The 14,081-nt window shown below is 36.4% G+C and overlaps 1 protein-coding gene across 3 annotated transcripts in view; it reads right to left on the bottom strand.

Moving 5' to 3' along the window:
* Positions 1–14,081, bottom strand: part of LOC149547872 (alpha-N-acetylglucosaminidase-like) — a 289,389-nt gene that overhangs the window by 15,290 nt on the left and 260,018 nt on the right. For 2 of the 3 annotated variants that reach the window (XM_089791923.1, XM_089791921.1), the window contains exon 15: positions 10,305–10,415. The exons of the other annotated variant lie outside the window; for it this stretch is intronic. In XM_089791923.1, coding sequence (XP_089648049.1) covers positions 10,305–10,415 — 111 coding nt within the window. The remainder of the gene's footprint in view (positions 1–10,304; positions 10,416–14,081) is intronic. 3 annotated transcript variants of the gene reach the window in all.

Below are 14,081 nucleotides of genomic sequence, written 5' to 3'. Positions count from 1 at the left end.
TAGACTCCTGCCAATTGCAGTTCAACTTATAGCAATAATTATGTCATCAGGTTTTGAGAGAATTTTGCTCAGTAACGTTTTGCTCCCTTTGTCCGTTTTTTGGAAAGTAACACTCCTAGAACTTTGGTACCATTTTCAATTCACTGTTTTGTTGATTGGCAAGAATAAGAGCTCATTCAAATATCACAACAATTAATGGATAAACTCTAGTGTTCAGGAAAATGTTTGTCTTCCCAACATAACCTCCTTCACACTTGTATAGCCTTTCAAATAAAGGTTGAGTCATGCCAAGAATCAACCACCAACTAATATACGAAGAATATCATCCACCAATCTTATATTCCACAAGGCCCAAAACAAGAGTGAAGTTGTTTGATTTGAAGGCAAGCAACGATCAAGTCTTAGAACTGAAAGAATGAGATGGTATTGCTCTAATCTTTGTATAGGCAATAATCATCTCTGCTTTATCTCTCCCTACTTCAAAAAATAAAACTTTTTAAAGTTGTTGAGTTATACTACTTGCTGCACAAAAAATATTCAACACGATAATAATCTTGCCCACTATAAATATTGCATTCAAGAAACCCCAACTAAAGCAAAAAAAAAACCCCAATAAGTGCACAAAAAGACTTCTCCTTGATATGATAATAATGTTCAACTTCGATATATAATCATTTTCTCGTAACAGTTCTTGTATTGCTAGCATTTCCAAACTAACATTCGCAGTGTTTTCAAACAAGAGAAAATTGACCACTGTCGTCCCTAAAGTTTTGAGCTATAAAGTTTGCCAACCTTAGACGAAGTTCGAAAATTGCCCCAATTGAAAAATTATATGGCTCGAGTTAAGTATTGTCCTCATCATTTCCTCTACTACTTTTGCACCATATACATCATACATTTGGCTCCAACCTATAGCTTCTGCAATGTCTCCTTTATCCTTGTAGGCTCTCTATACTATTATCGCCAATGAGCTGTCATACATTAGGAAATGAATATCCTGAATGACTTGTACAAAAATTACTTCCTGTGTGGTTAATAATGTTCCATTTAATCTTTGTACGTACACCGAATCAATGGAAAGATACTATCAAAATATTTTCAATTGATAATTGCTATGCTGCCAATAATACCCTTTAGATTTAAGACAAATCACTGCTTACACTATTGCCTCTAGCCAATTATTATTATTCAATCTTGAATATTTGGAATTATGCTTGTATAATCTTTCCCATATAGTTTGTGGCTCAAGTCCTAGAATATGCGATCCCAAGAACAAAATTTTCTTTGGATTTTCTTTTAATTTTTTTTTTTTCAGGATGTTGGGTCCACCTTTCTTGTCTAAAGATTTACAATCAAACTAGTTTAATGAAATCCCATGGTTGCTAAATTTATTCTTCAAGTGATCTGACAGGCTAGGAAGATATGCGGCTCTAATAAAATTTTGATTAAAAAAATTGATAAATGATTTCCAGCTCTAAAAAAATGATAAATTCTTTTTGCAAATTGTTTCTCAATAAACTCTATAGGCTGGTAGGAAAAACCAGCTCAGATACCACTGTAATATCTTGAAGGATATTTTCCCAATACTTTCCTCATAATAAATTTTTAGAACATAAACAAATGAAGATGCAATATAAACCAATAGATTCTCATAAAATACCCCAAAATATGTTATTGCATTATACATTAGCAATACAATAACTAGCATTGGAAAATCCAATTTTAAACACAGTTTTACAGTTAGATTGGAATACTAAGAAAAGAACCTCTAAGCACACATGAGACACCCGATGTTATGTCTCCATGGACAATGGGTTTGTGTCCACTGTCTACTGGCATGAGCATTTATGTCCTCAAGTTGGATGAAAGATGAAGGTTTCCAAAAGGATCTCCAAGAGAGAAAACCGAAAATCTGAATCATAAACCAAGCATAAAGAAATGAGCTTCTCCTTCTCCTTTTAAAGATCCAACTTGTGACTCTTCAACTCCTATATTCTTGTCCCTGCCCCTCATGCCAACTCATCTCTTATTCACTCTCCTTTAATTAAATTACACTTAATAATCCTATATTAAGTCATCAAAGGTCATATATTGCATTGGCTGATCAGTTTTTTAATGTCCTAGAAAAAGGGGACATTATAAGACCAAGCTGGCCCTTCGTACCACACACTGAAGGAATCTTGAAGGGAGATAATAATCTTATTGGATTGCAATTTTGCAAGATGTTGATGGTAGACTGAGTGGTCCTAGAGCCTAACGACCGCTCGAAGATAAAGTCCATAACACCTTTGATCCATAAATCAAGAAAGTGTGAAGAGACACTGAAATCGCTTGAAAAGCCAATAGAATCTTCCTTGGATCACATAGTAGATAGGATAGTGGAAGATTAAGTTCTCCTCAGTCTCGACCTCCCCAAAGCTGCATATCTTATAAATCATTTGATCTCTATTAAGTTAATGATTTGCTTCAATGAGAAGATGATGAGAGACTACATTAAAGGAAATGAGGGGGATTTAGAGGAGAAGTTTCTAGTGATGGGATAAGTAAGAAGGAAGGACAACAAGCCCAATCTTTAGCTTGTGAAAGTGCTCAACATAAAATGTCAACTTAGGATGAAGGCCCTCATAGGGGTTGATCCAAGTGGTGTGAATGAATTGCTTGTATATGTTAGTTTTGATACACTTATTAAGCTCTTGTATAGAAAAGAGAAGATGTTGAGGGTCATCAAGAGAGTTTTTGAAGGGAGGAAGATAATCCAATTCGATCCTGATAGTCCCAAAAAGGTTTTAAGCCTCAACAAACCAACCATGGGCTTGACTTGAAGAAACAATCATGGGCTTATTAAATGGTGAGGTAGGGGTACCTATGTCATCTCTCACTAGAATTAGGAAAACATTTAAGGTAACACAAAAACCAAACAAGATCAAAGATTGACCCAAGTCTGAAGGAATGAGCCCCACCCTCCACAAGAATTATATTTTGTGGAATGAACTACCCACACTTGATGATTCGCCAAAGAAGAAGAATCTCAACTTGGTCAAAGGAAGCCCAACTAGACTCTGATAAGGCCAACCCCCAAATCATAGAGCCAAAAGAAAACAATAGGTTTGATCAAAGTGTCCATAAGGGTCATATTGGATGTAGTGTCCTACTATACATAAGAATGCCATCCCTTAAGAAGGGCCAAAGAACCACACCCCTTGTTGATGAAAGATTGGACAACGGGCCTCAAGATGGAGCAGGGACCAAAGAACTTGGCCTTCAAGTATGTGTAGAAGAAGAAATCTCAACCTCCACGTCCTTGAAGAAAAAATGGAGCCAAGACATCTTGAGACCATTAAAAGTCAAGACCATCAACTTAGTTTGCCTTAAATCGACAATCAACTATCACAAGTCACAAAAAGATGCAAGAATATAAAGTTGTCTATGTAAACCCTCTAGCAAAGATGCTAGAAGAACAAAATCTTTGGCAAAGAGAAAAATGGAACTTGGTGGAGAAGGAATCAATCCCCCACTTGAGTTTTTGTGAACAAACCATAGTTCCTAGACTGCGAGTTGGAGCAAGACTTTGTGAGTTGGAGCCAAGGTCCATCAAAACGAGGCAGATTGCCTCTAGCCTCGAACTAGACAAAGTCCTAGCAAAGTCACCATGGACTCACTGAGTCCAAGGACTCTCTGGACTCGTTAAGTCCTGAGCTCTAGACTCTCGCTGGTAGTAGGACTCATAAAGTGCAAAAAATATAAAATAAATGGGTTAAGTGAATTTTTTGTGCTTTGTATAACATCTATTTGACCTAAAAAGATCATTTCATCCTTTTCTAATGCTTGTGTTATAGAGAAAAGAGTTAGAGAAGAGTATTGGGGTTTTGCGAGAGAAATTAGCAAACCGGTTAGCTCTCCCATTTCGATTGCTGATTGATTGTGAAACTTTGCAAATTGCACTTAAGCATTGAGAGAAGCTAAAGGAAGCATTTAGAGGAGGCTTCTACAAACTTAGTTGCATTTCCATTGTTTGTGGAAAAATTGAATGATCTCGTTTTTGTCCACTACAACCTTCGCCTTCGCCATAGACAAATCTAGGGCACTGATACATCACCAATTGTATTAGAGCCTGTTGATCCACATGTAAAGTGGAACACAAAGTTTGCTAATTCTATCTTCAGTGATGAAGACATGGAGTGGATTTATCAAGTGGATTGGGAGGCAAAGGCAATAGCGATGACAGTCAAGGAGGCTACCATGCAAGGAGACTGAGTGTAGGACCTTGTGGCTAGGAGTGATGGATCTGAGTCTGGTGATGAAGATTATGTAGGTGAGGATGAGGATGCCCCTAAGGTTAAGCCTCAGACATAGGGAGAGAAGATGCCTCTAGAGTCTTCCATGACTTATCATAGGTGTATTCGTAGGAGGACATAGGCTACTATGAGCCTTAGTCTTCTACATTCTAGCTATTATTTTGATAAAATTTTTGAACTTTTGATTCCATGGATTTCATAATCTATGAATATTGTAGACATTTGACAGTGACACTATGTTTAACTTTATATTATGTTATTCAGTTTTTTTCCTTTAGAAATTCACTTTTATGCTTAAGTGATCTATGGAAAATTGTGTGTGTTAAGTAGCTTGTATTTATCTCAATTATTGTGTATTTGATGTTAATTGACTAAAAGATGCATAAAAAAATCTTTAAGTCCTTTAAAATCTTTGAAGTTCATGGGAATTTCAATTTTCCGAGTCCTTGCTAAGTCTGATTGCCAAGTCCAAGTCCAAGCCCAATTTTGACAATCTGAGTTAGAGACAAGTCCAAGCCGCGTAAAACTGGAACAAACACCTCCAACTCATCAATGCAGATATTGAACAAAATAGGAGACAAGGGTCAGCCTTGCTTAGGACCAATGGTGCTCCTAATCATAGTTTGCAAACTTTTTGAGTACTCCTCGAGTTGTTGAGTACTCTCCATCTTTTTGTTGGGCAAGTAGTCTCAAGTTTAACTCTAGCGTTTTTATAGACACAAAAACTAGGGGTAAAAATGTCAATGCAAGTAAAATGATGGTTAAAATGTGTTTTTCACATGCTGTTTTTGCTACAAAACTAAGCATTTTTTCTTTCAAGAGGTCCATTTTTAAATTATTACATTTGGTGATTGAATTTTACAAAAGAAATATATTTTTGTAGGAGAATTTAATATTTAGTTCTTTCTAAGTTGCCAAGTTTTTGTTGAGTTTTCTCCAAGATTTTGCCGAGTTGAAACTTTTGCGCTTGTCAAGTACTCTCCAAGTCCGAATATGCAAACTATGCTCCTAATGACGTCAAAGAATTTGCAAGGAGTCTCAAGCCAACCCAAAACCATCTCAAAAAGTTTCAAAAGATATTATAGTAAGGATATCTGAAATACCAATATAATGAAGTCTCTAAAAAAGGGGCCTGCTTGAGACAAAATCAATATTTCTAGATATTCACAAAACAAAGTAAAACTTCAAGGAGAGATGACGAATTTCCTCAGTAATAGCCACTAGAGTCTGAATATGGTTCATGGTTTTATGATCCCACCTTTAACAAACTTGTTCCCTAGTACAAATGTGATGCTAGTCCAACTCCTTGGAAATGAGAGTGTCAAGAACTGTGGTATAAAGTTTGGAGAAAGTGTAGCCAACCATGATGGTCCTATAATTGTTGGATATAAGGGGCAGGCCTGCCTAATGAATCAAATGAATGATGTGGTGTGACCAAGAAAGGGAAACCCCATGCAAAACATGTGACTAATGAGGTTAGATAAGTAGGAACTTGTTATGAGCTTTTTACATCATCATCACATTGCAAATGTGGTTCCCCTCTTTTGCTCGTAGTCGTTAGGTTTGGCAATTTTTGGCATTGCATTGAGCAGTATAGAGCTTTAAAAGACTAAGGGGTGCCAAGGAAATCAAATGGCCAAGTTGTGATTTTAAAGTGGGAATGTTAAAACTGAAGTATTTTGGGGTCATGTTATAATGGGTTGAATGTAAAATCCTAAGTGTATTTAAATTTTGGCGAGTCAATTTGTCTGAAATTCAATATAACAGCACATTCAATGCATAAGGACCTTAAAATCCTTATAAATATTAATTTTTTAACGCTCTAAATGGCTAAAATCCTAAGAACAATCAAATTTTCTTTATATAAATACACAAAATCTGGACTATACATGAATTTTCCTTCATATTTTGTTCAAAAGTTGGACTTGGTATGAATTTCCCTTCTTATTTTGGCCATTGAGAAAAAATTCTAAATGTTGGATGTCAAAATCCAAGCATACCATGAATTTCCACCACTTTCGACAATGTTTACTTGAAATTTTTACAAGGGTTGATTCTCTCCCAAGAGCGGGCTTGGAATTCTTCTAAGTATGGAACTTGAAATTTTTTCGAAGTTTGGAAATTGTCTAGACTAGGGTTGTTTTTCTTTGGATGGCAACCATAAAATCCAAAAAAAAAATTAAGTGTCAAATTTGTCCCAACCTGAGTCAATTTTCCCTTGGAGCAAGTATGGAATGTGAAATGTTTTCTAAGTGTTGCAAATGTTTAGACCAGGGTTTTTTCCCCTCAAGAGGAGTTTGGAATATGATTTTTTTTCTAGGTATGAGAATTATATGTACTAGGGACAAATTTCATCTTTAAGGTACAAGATGCAAGGATTTTTTCAAAGTGTGGGAATTGTCCCTGTTAAGGTCAAATTTCCCTCCAAGAGAATTTTTGTGAAAGTTTTCTGAGTGTCAAGGCTGTCCCAACTTGGACTGCTTTTTCCCTTGGAAGGCATGAGATGAACGAAATTTCTTCTAAGTATCTTGATGAATGAAGTTTCTTCTAAGTATGAGGATAGTTGTCCTTACTCCAATCTATTTTCCCACCTTATATAGATGGATTTAAAATGTGAACGTTTGTTTGGATGAAAGAGGATTATGGACTTTGACAAATTTGGAGAGTTCCAGCTTGGATCGACTTTCCTCTATTGGGCATTATTTTATCATTTAACTAAAATGTGTGAGGAAAATTAATAAAGAAATAAAGTTAGAAACTTCTAGAAAGGGGACTTTCTTTTATGCCACATTTCTCGTGGGTGGTGAAAAACAAGCTTTTACTGCTTTATAAAGCAATCGACCAAATGATAAAAAAACAAAGATGATTGATAAGCGGCTCAAAAGTCTGGAGCAAGCGACCAAGGTGACGCACAACCCAACATTGGTGATGGGAGTCAAGGTGAAGATGGGAGCCCCAAATCAACAGGATGTGTCCTGAATGCACAATGTCTGCAACCTAGTTTTAGAGGGGAGTCTGAAGTACTCTTGTCCATGCATTGAAATCACTGAGAATGAGAACATCCCTGATGACAAAAAACTAAGAGATGCTATTATATAAATTGGTGTAGGGATCACTGTCGGGACCAGTATGGACAATACAAATAAGAGGTTGGAGGGAAGAGGCGGGGACAATATGACAAATCCAGACCCACAAGAATATAGCCAAAGTGTCCAAAAAAAACCAAAGTCTAGCCTTGAATATGATCACTGACAAGGTAGACAAACCCACCAGAGCTCCTAGACTCACGTCTATAAGAAAACGACCAGCGAAAACATGTGATACCAGAAAGACGACACGCAAGGATTTCATGAGTCTCTGTGAGGAAGAGATTGGATGGACCTAGAGCATTGTGAAGGCTACCTAAGTCTAGAAAGTTATGTTACCATTCTAGTAACTGACTTGCAAAACTATGTCCTTTTTCTCCATCTTTTGTATGGGGTCATGATCGTCACACAAAGGGGGAAATGAATCCTTGATAACTTCTTTAAGCAAAATGATAACTACCCATTTTCCATTGTGCCTCGCAGCAATGACAAGTTCTCTAGAATGTTTTAGTTCAGTGACTTGTGATTTGGTGAGATCTTCATCAAGAAAAATCTTTGCACATAAGAGAAACAACTTCCTCCTAGCCTTGAGAGCATGACGCAGATCAGCAAAGAAAGTGAAGTAAAATGATAGAGTCATAGGTGCCCTAGGCCCTATCGAGAGTGATATGGCTTATGCCAGGTTGATCATTGAGAAAGGAATACCTCACAGTCAGGGGATTAGGGAAAAATGAAGGAAGACCTTGAACTTTGAGGTTGAGTTCTTGCAATCTCTTGGTTTGTTCCTCAACAAGATTGGAATGAACAAGCTCCTCAATGCTCGTGAGGGGTGGAGTGCTATTGTCACAAATAGAGGACCACGATTTCAGTTTTTTTTCGGTTTCACTTTTGAAGGAGTCTTGCTTGCTGTTAAGTTCAGTCTGTTTGGCTTTCAGTTCGAAGATGTTGAAAACTTTAACTGTTACTTGTTTCATGGTTTTGTTAAGGAGCTCTTCCTAAGGTCTTTGTTTTCAGCCACCACCGAGGAGAGCTTGTCAGAGATACCTTGCAAAGATTGCATGTGACTGATTCTGTTTCCAACCTCCAAGCCTCCTTAAACAACTCTAGGAGGGAGGAGCTATCAGAAAACTTTCGCTTGTATGTTTGCAAGGGCATAAGAGATGGCAGGGGAGGGGGAGGGGGAATGCTAGATAAATTCATTGGGAGCATAAGGGGGAGAAAAACAAATAAATGAAACTCATTCTTCTGATGGGCAACTTCTTGAACCAGTTTAATAAAATTTTAATAGCCATATTGGGAAGGGGGAGGAAATCCATCAAGATTCAGTTCAGGATCTTATTGTGAAACAAATAAGGATATTCAGGAGTACATGATGTGGAAGCAATGAAGAGAACAATCCAATTATATATGTGTTTCGGAAATGGCATTTTGACATTTTACATTGGAAAACCAAACTAATTTTTGCAAAAAGAGGGGTAAAAATTTATTAAGACAGAAAGAAATACAACAAGGAGAGCTCAACAAGGAGCTCGATCCTGAGCAACAAGATCATCAAATTCTTGCACAATCTCAAAGGACAGGTGCCTCCTATCCCTAATATTCCAACCCGGATCATGACTAGATGCCCATTTGGCTAAACAATCAGCAGTTCTATTCCATTCACGAGGAATATACATGAACCTAATGAACTGAAAAGAGGAAGAGAAGAAAAGAATTTGAACTAATTTAAAATAAGTATGAAATCAACTTATATTTTATTCCCTCAAGTATACTAAGATATAAAAGTCTGAAAATTCACAGTTTCATTTGTCAAGAAAAGAAAAATGGCCTTTGATTAAACTGCTACTATGCTGGATCTTGTTCCATTGTTTCTCTCTTCATATTTTTGGTTATTCAAATATGCATATGCTTGGATATATAAAACTGGAAGACATGTATGTATGAAATTTAGTTGATTCCCTTAATTAACCAAGGATACAGTATTCAACATATGGGTTTATTATAAGGCATTATAATTAATTTTGAACAGCACTTGGATTTTGTTAATTTTGTGTAATATAAGAGGATGTTACGATATATATATAAGCTTACATAGACTGGATGCTTGATTCAGCATGTCCAGAACTGCTAGAATGTCAATCATAGTTCCAAGAATCACGGCGATTCATGCGATTCACGCGATTTGGCGATTCGATTCAAGCCAAACGATTTTTTGTGAATCAGTGAATCGAATCAGCGATAAAGGGTTTATGAAATAAGTTACTCACTAAATTTCAAGGGTTTTTTAAATTTTCCGATTCATGGCCGATTCGATTCCGATTCATGGCCGATTCACGATTTGATTCGGCCTTGCCGATTCCAATCCGATTCCGATTCTTGTTACTTTGATGTCAATAGATGTCAATATCGATCTCAATGTTTATAATCATAAAATAAAGTTAATTTCCAGTTATAAGCGATAGATATAAATCTTGAATTCAACTAAATTTCACTAAGAATATTTGAATTTTATATAAAATTATTTTCCACTTATAAGAGATCGATATAGATGTTGAATTCAACTAAAACTGTTTACTTATAATATTTCCATTATATGTTTTATTTACGCAATTAGGTTTTTGTTCTGACTGTGGAACCTGATTACCATATGAAAAATTGAATAAAATGTAGCTGGGGTTAGTTTTGAAATGACTACAATCACATATACTAAACTGCAACGAGTTGATTTCATGAACAGTGAACATTAATCTCCAACAAATATGGAATTTGATATTAAACAAATGAATGCATAAAGATGTGACTGTCAATTCAGAGAAGTAGAGTTCCTTAATAAATTATAAGCTATTTACTTACCACCTTGATTATGTTTAAACAATGGTAAGTACTGATTATCAGTAAACTAATAAAGATGCATGAAACTTACATATCCTCCATCAGTACAATTGTATAGTGTCCTATAAAGAATGTTCCAAGCTTCTTGTATTGCCGGTACATTTACCCCATATCTTCTTATAGGATATTTCTTGATCCACTCCTGCAGGAATAAAAATCTTTTTGAGGAATCAAACTTTAAGCTAGAAATATTCATTTGCAAAAGAGAACAAATAGAACTCTACAGTGAAACTATTTTTAGAGTGAGAAATTTATCGGATTCAAAATATTTCGTACATTCATAAAATAATAAAATCCAATATCCCTATGGAAACACGATATATAAGACTTTGAAAACATATTCTACTTGTTTCTCATTAAGAATATGTGCCATGATGACTGAGATTCATTTTTCATAAGGTTTAACATATGGTCATTCTATATATTGGAAGTCTCTTTGATCCATTCAATGGAAAGAAGGTATGCTCCTCATATGCCTTTCAAGAATGATGTTATTTGATTCTTGAGAATGACTTGAATTAGAACCAACTTGGAGTTTGTTAAGACACAAGAATCCTAAGAATATTAAATTTATAATTTATCATGATGCTATTTAATTCAAGCCATGAAGCATGTTACAAAAGATTTCTAATAAGATGCACGTTTTTTGTCCAAGTCAATTGATTGCATTGTCATGTCCCCAAATTTAAATGTAATAATCTAATTTAATTAAATAATTAACTGGTCCCAAAATTTAAATAATATAACAAAAGGACCTTTAACTAGTTACTTTAATTAATTAAGATTGGGTCCAAAGTAATAATATGTGTATTTGTGGTTCCAATTGATTTAGTATATCTCAGAACCATTTTTATTTAATTGTTCCATAAGTGTTGCCGTCGGCTATCTTTGTACACACTTGGTAAGGTTTCCCCGACGGGTATTTAAGCGCGACTTTTAGGTAGTAGTTGGTATGTGATTTGGATTATTTCTTGTACTGCAAATTTCCATTGGAATTCTATGTTGTTCGCTATTTCGGAAGTGAAAGAACTTCCCTACTTGGCTTTCCGATTTCAGTGGGACTCAACCCTCACCCTATTACATTGTGTACTTCTCGGCTCAGATCTAGCAAATTGGAGCATAGTTTGTATGTGAAATATCATTACTATTTGGTACAATTGTGTATCTATTTGGTCTCTACCTTCTGCAAGTTATTATGTTTAAATTTTAATATATATTGCATTTGCATTTCAAATGACATTTCTTTGCATTCCCCCCTTGCCCTAATCACCTTAACTTCACTGTACATCCTGTTGCTTGTACCACCGTACGGACGTATGACCTCTGCAAGTATCCCACCATCATCTTCCCCTATATTACCCCCTTTGGCCTCCATCTTGTCCATATCGTATGACTATCAGGCAATACCACCATGCTTCCCTCACCAAGCACACTCCATTTCTTCTATACGGACATCTCCTCCATACCATACAACCTTTGTGCTTACTGTATGACCACCCATATGGTATGGCCCCCCAATCCATTTGGTGGGCATCCCTCTGCATTGAATATTGTACGACCACCCATCCAATACCACTGTACAACCTTCTTGTTTTGCAAGCCATACTTCCCCTTCCCCATCACCGTACGGACTCCCTCCTTGCATTGTACAGCTTATCCTTCCTATCATGTCCCCTCTTTAGCTCTATCTAGAAGTGACATAAGAGTTAGCCTATTATGGAGTCTCTTAGGTTAGCAGTGGTGATTAGGGACTCAATTAGGATTTTCAGCATCCAAATTTGGTATTACAGGCAATAGTAGAATAGTTGAGAGTAGTTCCTTGATTCTAGGAAGATATTCCTACTTATAAGAGGTTGTGACGTTTTCAGAGTTGAGGTTCTATGAGATCACCCCCTGGTCTCAATTTCAGGAGATCTGGGTGTGTTCCCTATTTTTTAGGAGTATCCCTAGATTTGAGGGTGAGATTGCTAGTTGGCCCAGATTGTCCGACATCAATCACAGGCAGGTGACAAACTCAATTTCATGTTTTGGAGGTGTTTGGGTTGTTCCTTGGCTACTTGGGAAATATTTTAATATATTTAAGGCTAAGAGTTCAACCATTTTGGAGTAATAAGGAGTTTTCTGGCTCCATCTGGATCGATTTGCCTGTATGATATCTCGTTGGAAAGAGCTTAGTCTCTACTACTTGATTATCACTTACCAAGACCTATTTGATGCGTGGAGCTATTTGTCATTAATAAAGTAATGATTTCATTTTGTTTGGACAATTTTATTGGGAAAATAATATTATATTATAAAGTTCAAATTAATTTCAATTTAGAGTTCTTTTAGGGTTCGAATTGCCTTGGAGATGGGATATAAGGAGAAGGCAACCTAAAGGTGAGAATCTTTATCATTTTGTCAACCTCTTTTGGGCACCATTGCTTTGGAAGAGCATTCCTCACTTAGGACACAAACCCTAGTGCTGAGAGCAGATTTGTTGGGATGCAACCCTTAACAAGAGCAGGTTCGAAGGTCCTTATGCATACAGTTTGATCAAGGCAAAGGATTGATTTCTATTATTGCATTCACACTTTGCAAGCAGTGGATTTTTAGGGAAGGTGGCCAATTTGGTTCAGCTTGGTGTTTCCTTGCAGCAACTCACGTGAGGAATTCTGGGGTGTTTTATTGCAGCAGACTCGAGTTGCTTTATTGCAATAGCTTGGGCTTTATCATTTGAACTTGTTTGGCTATAGCTGGTTCCCATCTTTAGCTAGCGTCAACCTTGTTTGAAGTACATCTATATTAGGACTATTCTGGAATAAATCACACTCTGCTGATACGGTTTAGAATCATTTCCAGATTAGTATGAATTGTTGCATATGATTTTTTATCACTTCTATTTCATAAGTTACTATTATTTGTTCGTTGTAATACCTATATTTTGAAAAATACAATAAGAAACAACATTAATCTGCAACTTCTATCTAGCTCTATACGATCATAGAAAATCTACAAGAAAATATAATTTATATAATTAAAAATTGTAGCAATAGTAGAGAAAATATCCATTTGGGATATTTTAGTGGTATCGAAACCAAATCTTGCTGGCCTGTGGATTTGATTACAAGTCTATGCATCCAAGAGCTGAGATACACAGACTTTACACATGCAAGAGAGCTCAACCTGAATGAGGTTTTGGAACTGAACAGGGAAATACTATGGCAGATGAAGAGGGAAGAAATAGATAGAACACCACTGATGAGGACTCTCATCAATACTCAACCTATAATAGTCCAGACGCTTGAGAGGTTATAGGAAAATTTGGAATGAATGGAGTTGGATAGGTGAAGAGGAAGGCAGGGAGGCAGCAAATTTGTATCAGTTGCTAGAAGTCATAGATCCCATGTGTCGGTTGGGAGCTCGCTTCATTCCCAAAGACAAGAATGACCCCGTATACCTACTACCGATAGACCCTTGCTTCCATAGTTTTTACCTAGTGAGTGGCTAGCACAAGTTAATCCACCTGAGATGAGATTCCGCAAATCCATCGTGGCAGCCACAATTGAGTAGAGAGCTCTACCCCTAGAAGTTAGGGATGTTTTCCCTCTTCCCTAGTATTGTTCACAGCACAAGGCTATTGCTAGGTTCAAAGGAGACAGAGGCTAAAGACCATAGCAGAACAATGATCTCTGTAGAGCTACTGGGAAGATTTCATTGGCTACTTATGATGGCACTAGTGATTTGAGTGCACAAGCTTGGGTACACAAGCTAGACATTTATTTATCCTTATGTTATTAAGATAATATCTTATACTTTTTATAATAGT

This window comes from Cupressus sempervirens, chromosome 7, assembly GCF_028749045.1.
Source record: "Cupressus sempervirens isolate cs-2001-9-10 chromosome 7, ASM2874904v1, whole genome shotgun sequence".
Lineage (NCBI taxonomy): Eukaryota > Viridiplantae > Streptophyta > Pinopsida > Cupressales > Cupressaceae > Cupressus > Cupressus sempervirens.
Note: the sequence above shows the minus strand (reverse complement) of the source record. Positions and strands in the feature narration are given on the sequence as shown.